Source organism: Lotus japonicus, chromosome 2, assembly GCF_012489685.1.
Source record: "Lotus japonicus ecotype B-129 chromosome 2, LjGifu_v1.2".
Classification (NCBI taxonomy): domain Eukaryota; kingdom Viridiplantae; phylum Streptophyta; class Magnoliopsida; order Fabales; family Fabaceae; genus Lotus; species Lotus japonicus.
In genome coordinates, this window is record NC_080042.1 from 90,295,458 (window position 1) to 90,312,349 (window position 16,892).

The 16,892-nt window shown below is 34.8% G+C and overlaps 1 protein-coding gene across 1 annotated transcript; it reads left to right on the top strand.

Annotated features, from left to right (window-relative positions):
- Positions 1-4,216: 4,216 nt before the first annotated feature.
- Positions 4,217-6,688, top strand: LOC130740878 (probable indole-3-acetic acid-amido synthetase GH3.1). The gene is made up of 3 exons (XM_057593595.1): positions 4,217-4,662; positions 4,773-4,874; positions 4,972-6,688. The coding sequence occupies exons 1-3, from the start codon at positions 4,340-4,342 to the stop codon at positions 6,356-6,358; spliced, it is 1,812 nt and encodes a 603-aa protein (XP_057449578.1). The 5' UTR covers positions 4,217-4,339; the 3' UTR covers positions 6,359-6,688.
- The last annotated feature ends 10,204 nt before the right edge of the window (positions 6,689-16,892 follow it).

Sequence of the window (16,892 nt, forward strand, 5' to 3'; positions counted from 1 at the left end):
TTCGTTCTGTTAAGTAAATCTGCAACAGGAATTATTGATTTCTTAGGTACCCAGATTTTCTTGGGTCCTATAGGGTTAGTTGCACGCTTGGGAGGAATCTTCTTCTCATAGAAGATTTTCTTTCCTTCCCTTTCTATTGAACAGTTCACAACAAATTTAGATTCACTATCAATAGAAGAAGTAAACGATATATCAGACATAGTTTCATTAGACGGTTCACTGCTGTCAAAACCCAGACCACTTTTATCATATAAGTCTCTATTGTTTCCACATAGTTTATCTAAGTTGTCATGCCCTATTGTGAAAGTAGATAAATCATCAATCAAAACTTTGATTCTTTTCTTTAAAGCAGATACTTCCATTGTGGAGTCTTGTTTCTTTAAAAACTCATTTTCATGAATAATGGAATCTTTTTCTTTTAAAACTTTCTCATGTTCTTTTTGCAACTTGGAAAACTGTTTCTTCAGGTTCTTGTATTTTTCAGACAAAGTGTAAGAATGTTCAAGCAGTTCATTAAACTTTTCTTCAAGGTTTTCAGATCTTACCTCATCATCTTCATCATCATCTGATCCATCTACTGAAGCCATGAGAGCGAATAGAGATTCTTCATCTTCTTCCTCGTCATCTTCAGAGTTGTTTTCAGAATCATCCCAGCCAGTTACTAGAGCTTTCTTCTTCTTGTAGAATGGTTTCCTGACAGGCTTTTTAGCTAGTCTAGGACAGTCTGGTTTGATGTGACCTGGCTTTTTGCATTCGAAACATGTAATGTTGCTTTTGTCTGCAGTTGAGGTGCTTTCACCTTTGTGTGGAAAGGATTTCTTTTTCTGACTTGATTCTCTTTTGTTGTCCTTCTTCAGGCCTTTTCCTCTTTGTTGTTTGATCCACATCTTTTTGAACTTTCTGTTGAACAGTGCTTGCTCATCATCGGACAGTTCTTCTGAGGAATCTTCTTCATCAGACATTTCTTTCGTCTGACTGTTTTTGGAGATGTTAGCTTTGAAGGCGATGCTTTTCTGCTTCTTTAGGCTTTCATCTTGAGAAAGTTCAATCTCATGAACCTTCAGAGATCCCAGGAGATCTTCAAGTTTTAGTGTGCTAAGATCTCTTGCTTCTTGGATAGCAGTAACTTTGGGTCTCCATCTTTTAGGAAGGCACCTCAGTATTTTTGTGATTTGATCAATGTGTGCGTATGTGCGATCGAGATTTCGAAGACCATTGATAATGGTTTGAAATCTTGCGAACATTTCATCAATGGTTTCATTTTCCTTCATTTTGAAGGTTTCATATTCAGCCACTAGTAAACTTACTTTGGCTTGACGTACATTTGCTGTACCTTCATAGGCAAGCCCTAGAGCTTCCCATACTTCTTTGGCAGTTGCGAGTCCATCAACTTTGTCCAACTGAGCTTTGCTTAAGGCACATAAGAGAAATAGTTTTGCCTTTGAATTGAGTTGATAGTCTTTGCGTTGAGCTTCTGTCAGCTGATCTTTCTTGATGGGTTCACCAGCGTCATCTTTATGGACGATGTTGCCATTTTCAATGATATCCCACAACTTGTAGCTTGAGGATTCTATGAAAAGTTGCATGTGCGTCTTCCAGTAGGGATATTCGGTTCCATCAAAGAAATGAGGCTTGTTGGTGGATGAGCCCGTAGCGATAGCTTGATCTTCTGCCATGGATCTTTACTCTACACCTGTTAAGATGTTAGTTCTAGAGCCTAAGCTCTGATGTCAATTGATATGTAAATAAGTAACACAAGAAAGGGGGGTTTGAATTGTGTTCTTAAAAATTACTTGTTAAAACTTTAGTTTATGAAAAGAAGATAAGTTCTTAAGAAAATTGTTCTGGTGACTTTTCAAAAATTGTTTAGTGCAGCGGAAGTAAGTAAATAAAGCAGAACGATCAGCACACAGGAATTTATACTGGTTCACCCTAAACGATTGGGCTACGTCCAGTACTTGGCCACCACCAAGATTTTCACTAGCAAGTATCAAGGACTTCTCCAATACAAGTATTAGACAGGACTTCTCCAAGTATTATCACGGACTTCTCCAAGTATTGTACAGGACTCCTCCTAGTATTATCACGGACTTCTCCAAGTATTGTACAGGACTCCTCCTAGTATTATCACGGACTTCTCCAAGTATTGTACAGGACTCCTCCTAGTATTATCACGGACTTCTCCAAGTATTGTACAGGACTCCTCCTACAATCAACAAGATTGTTTGGCTCTACAAGAAATCTCTTCTTAAAAGAGTTGGTGTAGACAATTTATGGCACTGGAACTCTCAAGTGTTTTGGGTTCTGAAAGGACGTTGGAACACACAGGAGTTCAGAATCTAAGAGAGAAGTAAGAGAAGAGGTTTGACTCTTTTAAGGTTTGGTATTCTCTCTTGATTTAGCAGAGGTATGAGATCGGATTTGACTCTTAGGAAATCTGCTGTGAGCTTTTAATGCTTTGAAGAATGTTTTGATTAACTGCTCTGAGTTCTTTCTTTTCTTGCAATAAATTTTTCTCTTCTTCTTCAATCTTCAGATATGTCCTTTATATATGATCTTGCTAGTTGTGTAGCCGTTGAGACACAAAATCTGGCCGTTGTTTGTAGCCGTTGTGAGTGTCATCTAACCATTGATTCAAATCTCCGGTTGGTAGCTTCATTAAATGCATGCTGCTGTTCAAAGCTATCCTTTAGCCAAAAAGGTGTACTTTGTCAGCTAGTAGGTGGTGATAGCTTTGGGCTACTTTGCAGAAGAGAGACATTTTGGAAAAGTGATGTTGACGTGTTGTCCTTTTTCCTCTTCATTGGTCATCGAGACTTCTCTCTTCAAAAGTAAATCAGTTTGCACGTGACCAGATTAGTTTCCTTCTGACTAAAGCATGGGGCAGATAGTTGAGATACAATTTTGACTTTCCCGCTCAAAGGCATCTTTTGAAATTCTGAGGTATGACGTGGCATGAAACGATACAGAATAAGTGTCTTCCTTGTTTACTGGACGATGCGGTCATATCTTGTGTAAACTTCTTTTTCCTTATAAGGCTTAGACATATTCGTTGAAGCATGCGACCTTATAATATATATTTCCTGAAAAATGTCATTAACATCTGGAATTAGATTTTAGTAGAGAAAAGTATTTATAAAAATTGTTAGGATCAAAATAAGATTGAAACACGTTGTAACACGTTTGAACTTAACAATACTAGCCCCCGGACTTGACCTCCAAATCGCCTAAAATTGAAACTTACCAATATTGAAGTGACAAAACACATAATTAACCCTTTCTATGTATTTTATGGCAGCGTGGTTTTTAAAAAGGTACTACATGCTTTTGCCAGAATGTGCTGGGATGGTTCGTGACTTCGTGCTATAGGCTATTGTACTCCCATTTTAAATTTACAAAACGTTTAAGGAAAATTTTAGTGATAAATCGTTACACTTGCTTCAAATAAAAAAAAAAAAAAAACATGTCAAGACCATACCGGTAGATAATTAGCTCCCTCTATAAAAAAAAATAATTACCTCCTTAAACATTTAGTATTATGGTTTGATCGGTTGACAATGTTATTAAAGAAATATTTTTTGTAAATTTTTTTCACTTAAGATAATCGATCCTTATTAAATATCAAAAAGATTAATTAGTCTCATGATCGTCGGCCGAACAAATATATCTAAAAACCAACCTAAACAAGAAAATCAAGACTAATCAATTACGACACAAAAAATTGTTAATTTGTTTTGCTATAAAGACAAGGGAACCCAATCTTAGCTAACAAACACTTAAATTCACTATTATTGTTATTTTGCATTGACAAGTCATGACGTATTCATCATGAGAATAAGTTTGTTTGGGCTGTCTCTTCCTGAACCAAATGGGCTAAATTCAGCCGGCATCCATCCCTTTCACTGACCAACGAACCCTGCAAGAGAATGGCCACTTGGTCCAACGCTGACGAGAACGCTGATGCACCAACACGCTTACGTGGCACCACATTGGACCCCACCTGTCGGCCACAATGCCCTATCCCTACGTGTTCCCTGGCCCACATGTCCCCTTTTGAAGCTTACAAACAAGAATTGTCTTAGTCTTTTTGTCCCCCAGATCCACCTTGACTCCCTCAGCGTCCTTCCCATAGTACTATTTCCTCCGGCCTGTCGACGTGGCAACCCGTGACATGGCACTGAGTTTTTTGCCGCTATAAATACCCCATCACTCTCTTCCTTCTTCATTCCCATTCCACCCAAGTTATCAAACATTGTTTCTACTTTCTCATTTGTTTGCTCTCTAGAACCTTCTGTCATCTTTTCCTTTCCTTGATTAGCATAACTCATTGTCGATCATCATGGTCGTTGAATCTGAACCCTTGCAATCCCCTCGTTCATCTAGCACCGATGAGAAGAACGCAAAGGCTCTTCAATTCATTGAAGAAATGACCCGAAACACTGACTCTGTCCAAGAGAGAGTCCTTTCTGAGATTCTGAGCCAAAACGCTGAAACTGAGTACCTGAAACGTTTCGGTCTCAACGGAGCCACTGACCGTGAAACCTTCAAGTCCAAGGTCCCCGTCGTTACATACGAGGATCTGCTGCCTGACATTCAACGTATTGCTAATGGTGACCGCTCTCCTATCCTCTCCGCTCACCCCATCTCTGAGTTCCTCACAAGGTATATATATAATATACAAATTTCAATATTAATAGTATATATTTTAATATAAATTCATTTTTATATATTTTTATTCAATCATGGTTGAATGAGTTTACATGTGTGAACAGTTCTGGAACATCTGCTGGTGAAAGAAAACTGATGCCAACAATTGCTGAAGAGATGGACCGTCGACAGTTACTGTACAGTCTTTTGATGCCGGTGATGAACCAGTACGTTTTTTTTCATTTATTGCGTAGTTATTATGCATTGATTGTAATGAGTAACAGTAGAATTTTGGAATTTATTGATCATTTTCTTTTTGTGCAGATACGTGCCTGATTTGGACAAAGGCAAGGCACTGCACTTCCTGTTCATTAAAGCAGAGACCAAGACTCCTAGTGGGTTAGTGGCACGTCCAGTGCTCACGAGCTATTACAAGAGTGAACAGTTCAAGAAAAGACCATTTGACCCTTACAATGTTTTGACTAGCCCAAATGAAGCAGTCCTCTGCTCCGATTCGTTTCAGAGCATGTATACACAGATGTTGTGTGGCCTCTACATGCGCCACGAGGTTCTCCGAGTCGGGGCGGTTTTCGCCTCCGGTCTTCTCAGAGCCATCCGGTTCCTCCAGCTCAATTGGGAAGAATTAGCCCATGACATCTCCACCGGAACCCTAAATCCCAAAATCATTGAACCTTCCCTCAAGGAATGTATGTCCGGAATCATGAAACCGGATCCTGAACTCGCTGATTTCATTGTAAAAGAGTGCTCAGGGGAGAATTGGGAGCGCATAATCCCCAGGATTTGGCCTAACACCAAGTACCTCGATGTCATCGTCACCGGTGCCATGGCTCAGTACATCCCAACCCTTGATTACTACAGCGGTAACCTTCCGAAGCCGTGTACCATGTACGCGTCTTCAGAATGTTACTTTGGGCTTAACCTCAAGCCCATGGCTGAGCCTTCCGAGGTTTCATACACTATCATGCCAAACATGGGGTACTTTGAATTCTTACCCCATGATGAGTCATCGAGTCACGTGACAAGCATGTTGTCACGTGACTCTCCCCCTTGCCTGGTTGATATGGCCGACGTGGAAGAGGGAAAATACTATGAGCTCATTATTACAACATACTCCGGTCTTTGTCGATACCGTGTGGGTGACATCCTCCAGGTCACCGGTTTCCACAACGCGGACCCACAGTTCCGGTTCGTGCGGCGGAAGAATGTGCTTCTGAGCATTGATTCGGACAAAACAGACGAGTCAGAGCTTCAAAGAGCAATTGAAAATGCTGAGCAATTATTGAAGGAGTTCAAAACCAGTGTGGTTGAGTACACTAGCTTCGCTGATACCAAATCGATTCCGGGGCATTATGTAATTTACTGGGAGCTTCTAATGAAAGACTCGTCTTTCCCTCCAACGGGTGATGTGTTGGACAAGTGCTGTTTGGTTATGGAAGAGTCGTTGAACACGGTTTACAGGCAAGGAAGGAACGCTGATAATTCTATTGGACCGCTAGAGATACGAGTGGTGAAGAATGGCACGTTTGAGGAGCTAATGGACTACGCGATCTCAAGAGGCGCGTCGATTAACCAGTACAAGGTGCCAAGGTGCGTGAGCTTCACGCCCATAATGGAACTGCTTGATTCTAGGGTTGTTTCCTCTCATTTTAGCCCAGCTGCACCGCATTGGACCCCGGAACGTCGTCGTTGAGGGGTGGCTAGGAACTAGCTAGTAACGTACAACATGCAGACATGCACGAGAATAAGGGGCGAAAAGAAAAAGTGATGTTTTCCCTACCAAACCAGAAAGTATCTGCATTCAATGTTGTTTGATATTTCAAAAATGCACTATTTTTTCTTTTAGATGTTTTGTTCTTTTTTTTTTTCTCTTTTTGGCTGTGCCTTTGTTAAACAGTTATTCCTTTTTAGCTTTTATTGTCTGTAAAATAAGTTGAGCAATTCAAAGTGGGTGCTTGCACATGTAGCTTTCATGTAAATGCTTGTTTATCCTCAGTTTGGAAATCATGTTAGCTTACGTTCACACTTTGTGTCCTAAAGTTTTGAAAAGACTTCAAAACTCAGAAATGATTGATACCGCTCACGTTTGGTGTGTGTCTAATTAAGTTGAACACTATGTGTGATTAATTGAGTGTTTGATTAATATACTGAAAAAATTACACTGAAATTAAAATTACGGTAAACAATTATTTGTGCCCACTATAATTTTAATTCAATTTTCAGTTGAGTATCCAAATGCAAGAAGAAGTGATATATCTAAGAAGTGGTCCGAGTTTGAAATCAAATTATTGCATATCTATTTCAAGGTCACCCTATTTCAATATGTTTTATGTGGGTGTACTCTTGTGCACGTGCTAGATATTCTGTTCTGTCCATGGCACTAGGTAGGGTTATGACTCGCATGAAAATAGATTATGGATACGTGTCGAGTGCGAATTGAACAATAGTTGATTTTAATTATTAAAAAATTGCTAATTTGAGACTTTATGTTCTTGGAAGTATCTCACGAGAGCTTTATAGGCTTATAGCGCACTGATGCAGACGGTTTAGTGCGTTGCTGCGTGAGGGAGATTGTTTACTGTCGCGTTTGACAGACTAAACATTGTTTCCCAATCAATATATTCTGTTACTTTAGATTAAATGTCGTAGCCTTTTTAGCTAACATCTTTGACTCTCTTTACCCAAATCTGATTCCAAAATGCTGAGCATTCATCTTATATCATTTTAGCACGATACGCTAAACAAGTAAAAATTAACGTGGATAATTAATTATCAAAAAAAATAAATGTGGATAATTCGTTTCTTTTCAGTTTTCTCTTCTTATCATAAATGGAAGTGTGAGAAAAATGAAAAAAAGTGGCGAAATGATGCTATGATATGAAATAGAAAGTTGCGGGTGTGAAAATAATCAAAATATCGTATCCCAAAATGATATGAAAAATAAAATTTAAGCTATGAATGAAAGAAGAAAAGGTCAAATTGCATTATATTGAAGAATAATTTATGTGTGTGACCATGTATCTTTTCTTTAGTTCAACTGTTAGCATATTTCTTTGATTTTTCCGACCCTTTCTTTATTTCAATTTTTAACATTTAAGTGGCTGTATTATACAAGCAAAAGACATTTTCCACGTATAAAAAATTCCTTCCTCAACAATGGATTGAAGTCATGTTGTTCTCAAATTTACACATTGCCATGAAATTCACACATCACAAGGGGGGGAATTAATAATGAATATTCAGGTTCAATTTTGCTAGAAAACCTCTAAATGTAAAGGGAGGAGAATATATATTAGATAAATAAAATATGGGGTTATCTAAATAACCCTTGATAAAAATTGGGTTAAATCACCCAAACTTAGTTGTTCTAATAATATTGTAACATGTGTTTTAAAAATTCCAACTCATTTAATTGTTATTTTTACTTTTTATTTTTATAATATTCATTTTATTAAATAATGTATTTGCACAGTGAACCAATCAATTAGGATAATAACATTGAAATCCTTTTCCAAAAACAGAAAACCCTTAAATTGTAACCCCTTCGTCTACACTTGGGTCTTCTTTGTTCGCTATTCTCCTTGGCATCTTTGCAGTATGAATCATGTTTTTGCCAATTGCGTGTAATTGGATGATGCTATGTTCATCATTTTGTTTTTCTTTTTATTGAACGTGGGTATAAAATCATGTTTTTATCGATCAGCTGCTTATAATTAGGCGACCCTGTATTCAACCAAGGATCTCATTGCAGGTTCATACTTGACAACATGTCAACATTGATAACAAATTAACAATTGAACTCTAACAATAAATGTTAGAGGATTAGAGTTGCAATACTTTTTTTTTTTTGAGAAACCGAGTTGCAGTACTTCAAAGCCATGAAGAAAGGACGAAGAAGAACCAATGGATTATAATTTAGGGTTCTCTTTTTTTTGGGGGGGGGGAGGGGGAGGAGTTTTTATGATATTATCATAATTGATTGGTTGATTTTGTAAATAAATTATTTGAAAAGAATAACTAAATGAGTTGGAATTTATAAAAACACATGTTACAATATTATTGGAACAGTTCATCAAGGAGTGATTTAACCCAATTTTTACCTAGAGTGATTTAGACAACCCCATAAAATATTTATAAAGAATAAACGATCCCCACATTCACATTTAAACATACAGTAATGATGCAGTTTCAAAAAAAAAACATACAGTGATGAAGGGACATACGCGATATATTCCTGTGGATTTAGCTTCAAAAATTTACTGTCAGTTTACTTCCAATTTTTCTACACTGCGAAAAAAAAACTTTGCAAAAAAAAAATTACAAATTTTGGAGTTTACGGATATTCACTATCAATGTAAAAATTATTTTACACTAACAACCAATCATAATATGTTATGTAAGATAAATAAGTACTTTGTTTTAAATTTAAATATTATAGATCGACTGTGTAAATAAAGTTTCGAATGAAAATTCGTTGAAAATTAATTAGGGGAGGTTTAGCTCCCGCACTAAACACTCTTTTCCCCCCTTTTCATTTAGCGGCAGTTTTTGCGGCTATTTTAAAAACTTGCACTAAAACACTTATTTCCCTTGGATTACTGATTCTGTCGGGTCTAAAAATCATTTTTCAAGAAGAAATTAAAAAGGATAAATAAAAAGCAATAGAAAAGACATAAATGGACTGACACACATCGTGTCTCGGTCTCCAACCCATATAACCTTTTTTTTATTAATTTAAGGTAAAAAATTACTCACTCATTAGTGGCTATAAGCCTATAACAATAGTGATTAGAGTTCAAAAAAAAATAGAGATTTGGTTTTAACTATTTTTGGGAATGAATCATTCATAAAATGGATGGGCCTATCAGCCCAATAACAACAATAATTGACCTTAATCATGTCTTTCATACCGCAATATATATCTCACTTAACTCCAATAAATTATCGTAACTTTTCACACATAACCCTTGCCGTGAGTGCAGTCTTTTAAACTCTTACTTTCCTCCAATGAAAGACATTGGTTCAATGGCTTTTCTAAGTTCATGAATAGAACAGGAGACAATGCTAAATGTAGTGTGGTTGGTGGTCGGAATAAGGTTTTTTTAAAGTGATAGTAAGTTGTAAAAGTAAAATCTTTGAATGCCTTTCTGTCTGGTGAAAACATCGTCGTGTATCAACCACTGTCCGTTTTCAATCATAGGTTTGAACTTCCAACTTGGAAAGCTCTCCACTAATAAAAACAAAGTAACAAAAAGAAGTAAATAAAATATAATAAGACCGTACAATAAAAGCTTGCTTGCTTCGGAGTAAAATAGAAGCCCAGGAAGGTGAGGGCTTGAATAATAGAGATGTTATTAAACGGGTTGGGCTAAAGCAATATGATTGAATTCCGGTTCATGTTAGATTTTTTGATTTTTTGATCAGCGGAAAACACAAACAGAAACTGAACACGTGAAAACCAGCAGACAACAGACAAGGCAGGAAACAATCAATGCAACATAACAGACAAATAAGCCTATAATTAAAATAACAAGAGAATGAGTTCAGAGTAGCCTGGGTTGAAGCACGCTAGGCGCTGTCCTTAGAGAGAAAACGCCCCAACTGCACTGGGTAGATTAAGAACTTGATGCGCTCCTCTCCCAAGATACGTCAACCCGTTGAATCTGTCGTGTGCAGCGATAGATCCCTGAACTAGATGAACAAACAGTGCTCTTTGAATATTGATTAATGGAAAACCAATGAAAATTAGGGGAAGAAGAAGGCAATTGTATGTTCTGTTTTTCTGGGTTGAGAAAAACGTTTCAAGACTCCTTTTGTAAAGCTTTTGTGCCAACGTGCAGCCAGAGAAATAGGCAACGTGAGGAAAAAATAAAGAACGTGCAATGGGAGTGGAGAAAGTTTCTATTAGCTATAAAAACTGAATTGAGAAACAAAATCCCTAAAAGTAGGATAAGGGTTTTGAAATAAAAATCATATCAAAAAAATAGCTTTTAAAAATAAAATATCACTAACATAAAATAGGATTTTAAATTATTTGAGCTCTAAAGCTTTATGTGTCTTGTATTGAGGTGATGTTCCTCTCACCCTAAATTTGTATCCCAATTATTTTTTTACAATAAAGCCTACGCAGAGATGTTTAGTTTTTGTCTAGGTGTCATTCAGTAGTTTAAAGTAACGGTAAACACGACAATAAAATAATAGACTTGGTCCATTTTATCTTGGTCTATTTTTTGGCCATATTTGTGATAGAAAGATGATGAATAAGGAAATAAATTATTTACGGTTAGCTGAACCTTATTCACTAAAGCTTTCTGACACATTCTCTCTTATATAGTATATACCGATATTTATGAGTTGGTCAAAATAAGTTAATGCACATGGTTTATCTTGATTATGATGTATGCATTTGGTGACCATCCTTGGGTCGATGGGCCTGTATCGTGTATGGGACTTTTTTTTAACAGGTGTATGGGACTTGTATCTATTTGATTTAATGAAACGGGCTCCATTGACAAAAAAAAAATTATGTTGTCACATTTATAAATATCTAACTTTTTGACCAAAAAAATTAAATATTTAACTTGCTTATCACTATAATTTTATTAGGATTAACCTGCTTATCACTATAATTTTTATTAGGGTTAAGTATCATATTGGTCCATGTTTTTGTCTCGTCCTCTGACCTAAGTACCTCGTCGGAAAAATTATTGCAAATAGTCCTCGTCTTTGAAATATTTTTTTGACGGATCCTCGCTGGAGGGCGGAGCCGACGATTGATGATTTAGATCGCTGACTGTGTTAGTTATGCTTACGTGAATTTAAAAAGAATTACATGTCAGATTCATTAATCACAAATCTAACCCTGAATTAATTAACAATATCAATTCCCCCCCCCCCAAATTATCTTCAATTCCCCCAAATTAACCCAAAAAAACACTTCAGAATCATCATCATCAAAACACCCCAAAACCAAACTAGATATTAACAATTTTTGACAAATCTGAAAAAAAAAAAAAAAACGGGTTTAGGGTGAGGATTCAAACACGAACTCAACCTCCCATTCTCAAAACTCAGAAACACAAACTCAACCTCCCAATCATCATGATTTCATTCCCAGAAACACAAACTCTGCAACCTAGAACCCAACAACACAAATCCCAAAAGCAACAAACACAAACTCAACCTCCCAATCTCAAAACTCGGCAACCTAGTACACAACAACACCAACCCCATACCCCAACAACATCAACCCCAACTCCCTCCTTCCTCCCACGCTCCCCAACCAAATCCCGTCAGCGTTCCCAACCACCAAAGTCATGGAAGGAGTGGAAGTCTGACCAAAAGCCAATCATAGATCAAGAAGGGTTTGAACCAGATGATGGGGAAGTCGGAGCGTTCCCAACCGTCGTTCCCAACCCCACCTGCAACCGAAACTCCAAAAGCTACCACCCGAAGGCCCAACGTTCTAGCCCTTCAAACCACCAAGGATCCACGCTCACCCATATTCAACCAAAGCCCCCAAATCCCATCATCATGGAACCCTAACCTGCAAACCCAGGTGCGAATCGAAGGGAAGAGGGGTAGATTCGGCGCAAATCGACTTCCCCGTACTAGGTTGAAGTGAATCGAAGGTCGAGAACCCCCTTGCATCCTGTAAATGCGTTTGCGTGCTCCGTTTCATGGCTTGCTCAAGCGCTATGCTCCCCTTGGCTTTCACCCAATTTCAGTGCCTTCCACCGCGTCAAGTTTTCTTCTCCCTTTAGCGGTTTTCAAGTGAAAGTTGTTTCTAATGATTTGGAAGTTTGGAGTTGATTGAAATTGGAAGTGAATGGTGCTATCATTGGTGAAGTGAATGAAACTGGAAGTTTGGAGTTGTTTGGGAATTTCGTGTGATTTGGGGGAATTGGGGTTAATCTGGGGGGAATTTGGGTTTGTTAATTAGATTGGGATTAGTTAATTAATTTAGGTAAATTTTAGTGAATTGGGGAAATTAATCTGACTTGTAATTTTTTTTAAATCCACGTAAGCATAACTAACACAGTCAGAGATCCAAATTATCACTCATCGGAACTCCACCCTCCGACGAGGATCCACCTCAAAAATATTTCAAAGACGAGGACCATTTGCAATAATTTTTCTGGTGAGAGACTTAAATCAGACAGTGAAACAAAGAAAAAAACCAATATGATGCTTAACCTTTTTTATTATAAGTAATGTACTTATTGTGGTATGTTTTCTATGTTTTCTAGTATCATTTTTTAAAGATTACTTTCAATATAAAATATTAAGTAATCGTTTAAATACATTAAAATGCATGATTAAAATAAAATTTAAAATAATGTGATTTAATGAATGTGGAAAACTCTTTAGGGCTTGTTTGGTGGTCAGGAAAATATATAGAGTTGGATGAAGACAAGATATGATAAGAGCAGAGAAAACTCTTATCCTATCCTATGCTTGATGTGGACAAGAGAATGTTGGGATATGATATAAATAGTGAAAAATATATCAAATTTCCTCTTGAATAGAAAATACATAAAAAATTGAAAACAATAATAATTTTTCTAAATTAACTTTTATTAAAAAGTTATTATTCTATTAAATTGAATTTTTGTATATTTTTGTAAATAAGCCTATGTTTTAAAATTAATAAAAACTTAACTAATTTTTATTAATTATCATTTACTTTTTTTCCTAAAAGGAGCCTATTTAAATTAAAAGTAAAAAATATATATTTAACAAATTGGTTTTAATTTGTAGTGACAAGTGATAAAAAAATTGTGTTGTCAAATTTATAAATATCTAACTTTTTTACCAAAAAAAAATATTTAACTTTTACTATAATTTTTATTATAACTAATGTACCTATTGTGGTGTGTTTTCTACTATCATTTTTAAAATATTACTTTCAATATAAAATATTAAGTAATCATTTAAATAAATTAAAATGAATGATTAAAATAAAATTTTAAAATATTTTATATTTAAAATAATGTGATTTAATGCATGTGAAAAGCTCTTTAGGGCTCGTTTGGTGGTCAGGGAAAGATATAGAGTAGAATAAAAGCAGGATATGATAAGAGCAGAGTTATCCTATCATATGCTTGATGGTGACAGGATAACGATAGGATATGATATAAATAGTGAAAAATATATCAAATTTCCTTTTGAATACAAAATACATAAAAAATTGAAAATAAAAATTTCTAAATTAACTTTTATTAAAAAGTTATTATTCTATTAAATTGAATTTTTATATATTTTTGTAAATGAGCCTATGTTTTAAAATTAACTATAAATTTAAATAATTTTTATTAATTAGCATTTACTTTTTTTTCCTAAAAGGAGCCTATTTAAAATAAAAGTAAAAAATATATATTTAACAAATTGGTTAAAACTTAGTAGTGACAAGTGATAAAAAATAAAAAACTATTAAAATTATAATTTTGAAAAATTAATTTATGTTTAAATTATAAATTATTATATAAGTAGATAAATAATTTTAAATAATAACAAGTGATAATACTAATAAATAAATATTTATAAGTGAGTAGTCTAAATTCACTGTTAGTAAAAAATAATTTTATTATATTATAAATAAAAGTAATTTAGCTAAGTAGTAGCAAGTGATAATGATAATTTAATTATTTTATATAATTAAATTATTATTTTCACCATTAATATTTTATTTTATTTTGTAATAAATCAATTATTAACTAAATAATTTTAACATAGCGATAACAACTAGTAATTGGTAAATAAAAATTAGTATATTACTAAAATTAATGTTTTACATTTTTTAATTTATATTATTATAGATTATATAAAATATAAATATTGAAATATTAAATATAGTTTTAGCCTTTTAGGATACTAAAAAAGAATCGAAAATTACTATCTTAATTATCATGTCAGGATAATTCTATCTCAACTCATCCCTTAAGATAACTTTTACACATAATGGACAACATAGAATAAGGGACATGATTACATTATCATATCCTGCTCGCAAAACAAATACCATATTAAAGCATAATATGATTACATTATCTTATCATATTGTTTTATCATGTTCACCAAGTAGGCCCTCTAGAGTGAATAAAAATTAAATAGTAATAATAATAAATAACTTTTATTGCATTTGTAATTTGCAAACTCACCAATAAATTAATTAATACAGAAATTAAACTATTATTATTAATAAGTATATTATTTAATACTTTTTTATTCAAATTATTATTAATAATTTTAATTTGAATCATAAATATTTGATATATAATAATAATAATATTAAATATAACTAAAAGTGAAAAAAAAGCACATCAAAAAAATAAATTACATTATTCAGGAATTGATCTCTAGACCTTCCCCAAACCACATGTCCACCAGCTCTTACCACTTGAGCTATCATTCGATGATAAAGTAAATTTTTTTTAATCTTTCTCATAATTAATTTTAGGCTTAATTACACTTTTTGTCCCTGATGTATGGCGCTTTTGCAATTTTGGTCCCCTTGTGTTTAAAACGTCCAATTTCGGTCCACTTAAGTTATAGACGTGACAATTAGGTCCTTCCGTTAACATCCGTTTAATTCCAAACAAAATATTCTCTTATAAATTCATTTTTACTAATTACACCACCAATTCAGAAAATAAAAAAATAAATTTAATTTAATTAAAATTATGAATTACATAGAAATAAAAAATTAGTCAGAATCTCAAGTTATTTTCATATTCATCTATTTTTGAAACACATCTTCATCTACTTCACAAAAGAATCTATGTTTTCATCTTCATGAAAAAAACCCAAAAATCTCATCCAGCAAAATTAAGAAACCAGAATCCCAAAAGCTCACAAATATGTAAGACTATACAAAAATGGTAATCAACATGAAGATCCAGTGCTTGAACAACAACTACCATCACCAAGAAGAGCCATGAAACCCAGTGAAGAAACTTAACATAAACTTTAAGAGAAACCCGGTGAAGAACCCCACCCCCATCGCAACCCCCACTCTCATTGTACACCCAATCCCCCATCTATACTCTTCCAACAAGCCCATCAAAAGAAAGAGATCGAGATAAAGAGATAGATTTCAGAGACGAAAGATAGCGATAGAGAAAAAGAGGGCGTAGATTTGAGCCACCTCTAAACCCAAATTTGAATTTGCCCTCTACAGATCAACATCCTCCTCATATCCGCCTGTCACCAACGCGTGTTCGCCGTCTTTGGTAACCACCACGATCCAAACTCAAGCCCAGAACTAAATGAAGATTGGGGGTTCTGCTATTGCGTCCACTCTCTCTCATAAGGTCTTCATATGGAGAGTAGAGTTTCAATCTTGCTTCAATCCTTGCTTTGGATCTTCATACATGGACAGTAAAGCTCTAATCTCGCGTTTTGGTTCTGGGTGGTTCCCTGGAGAGAGAAGAAGAAGAAGAATAATGGAGTGGTGATGGTGGGGTGGTGTCGTGATGGTGGTGGGGTGGTGCCGTGATGGTGTTGTGCTAACTACTAATGGAGAGAAGGTGAATGGTTGAAGGAGATGGAAGTTTTATTTTGGGTACAAAAGAAGATGGAAGTTCTGAAAGGACAAATGAAATGTTTTTTTTACCATTGTATTTTTTTTAATTCACCCGTTTCAATTACGTGGCATTCTATCTGGTAGTAGGGTCGGTGCCATGTCATTAATGAGAGCCACGTGTGCTAATTTAGACGGAGAACTAACAGATGGACCTAATTGTCACGTCTAGAACTTAAGTGGACCAAAATTGAACGTTTTAAACACAAGGGACCAAAATTGCACAAGTGTTATACATCAAGGATGAAAAGTGCAATTAAGCCTTAATTTTATTATTAACACTTTGGGGCCTAACACTTTTTAGTCAACTATTGACGGGAAGATTAGAATTCATTAACCTATGTATATTGATATTAATTTTGATATATATATAAAGAGGGCTCCATTTACTCAAGAAGTGAGCTATAAAACTACTTCAAATCTAAACCGTTTATTATATTTAATTTTTTAAAAATAAACCTTTTGAATATTTTTTATGTTTCTATATTTAACAAAAAGTTAATATGTGATACACAAGATAGTTGTTGCCTAGAGTTCAATTCCACCTCATAAAATTACCCTTCTTAATTTGTATATATTCAACTCATTGTATTTTCTATATCATTATAAAGGAATTCCAGGTAACAGCCATTTTCTGAAAACAAAA

What these genes read in the sequence shown, in the direction of transcription:
- LOC130740878 (XM_057593595.1), top strand. Translation starts at nt 4,340, where the DNA reads ATGGTCGTTGAATCTGAACCCTTGCAATCCCCTCGTTCATCTAGCACC. An exon ending in ATCTCTGAGTTCCTCACAAG is followed by an intron (nt 4,663 to 4,772) that starts GTATATATATAA and finishes ATGTGTGAACAG; the next exon opens with TTCTGGAACATCTGCTGGTG. An exon ending in TTGATGCCGGTGATGAACCA is followed by an intron (nt 4,875 to 4,971) that starts GTACGTTTTTTT and finishes CTTTTTGTGCAG; the next exon opens with ATACGTGCCTGATTTGGACA.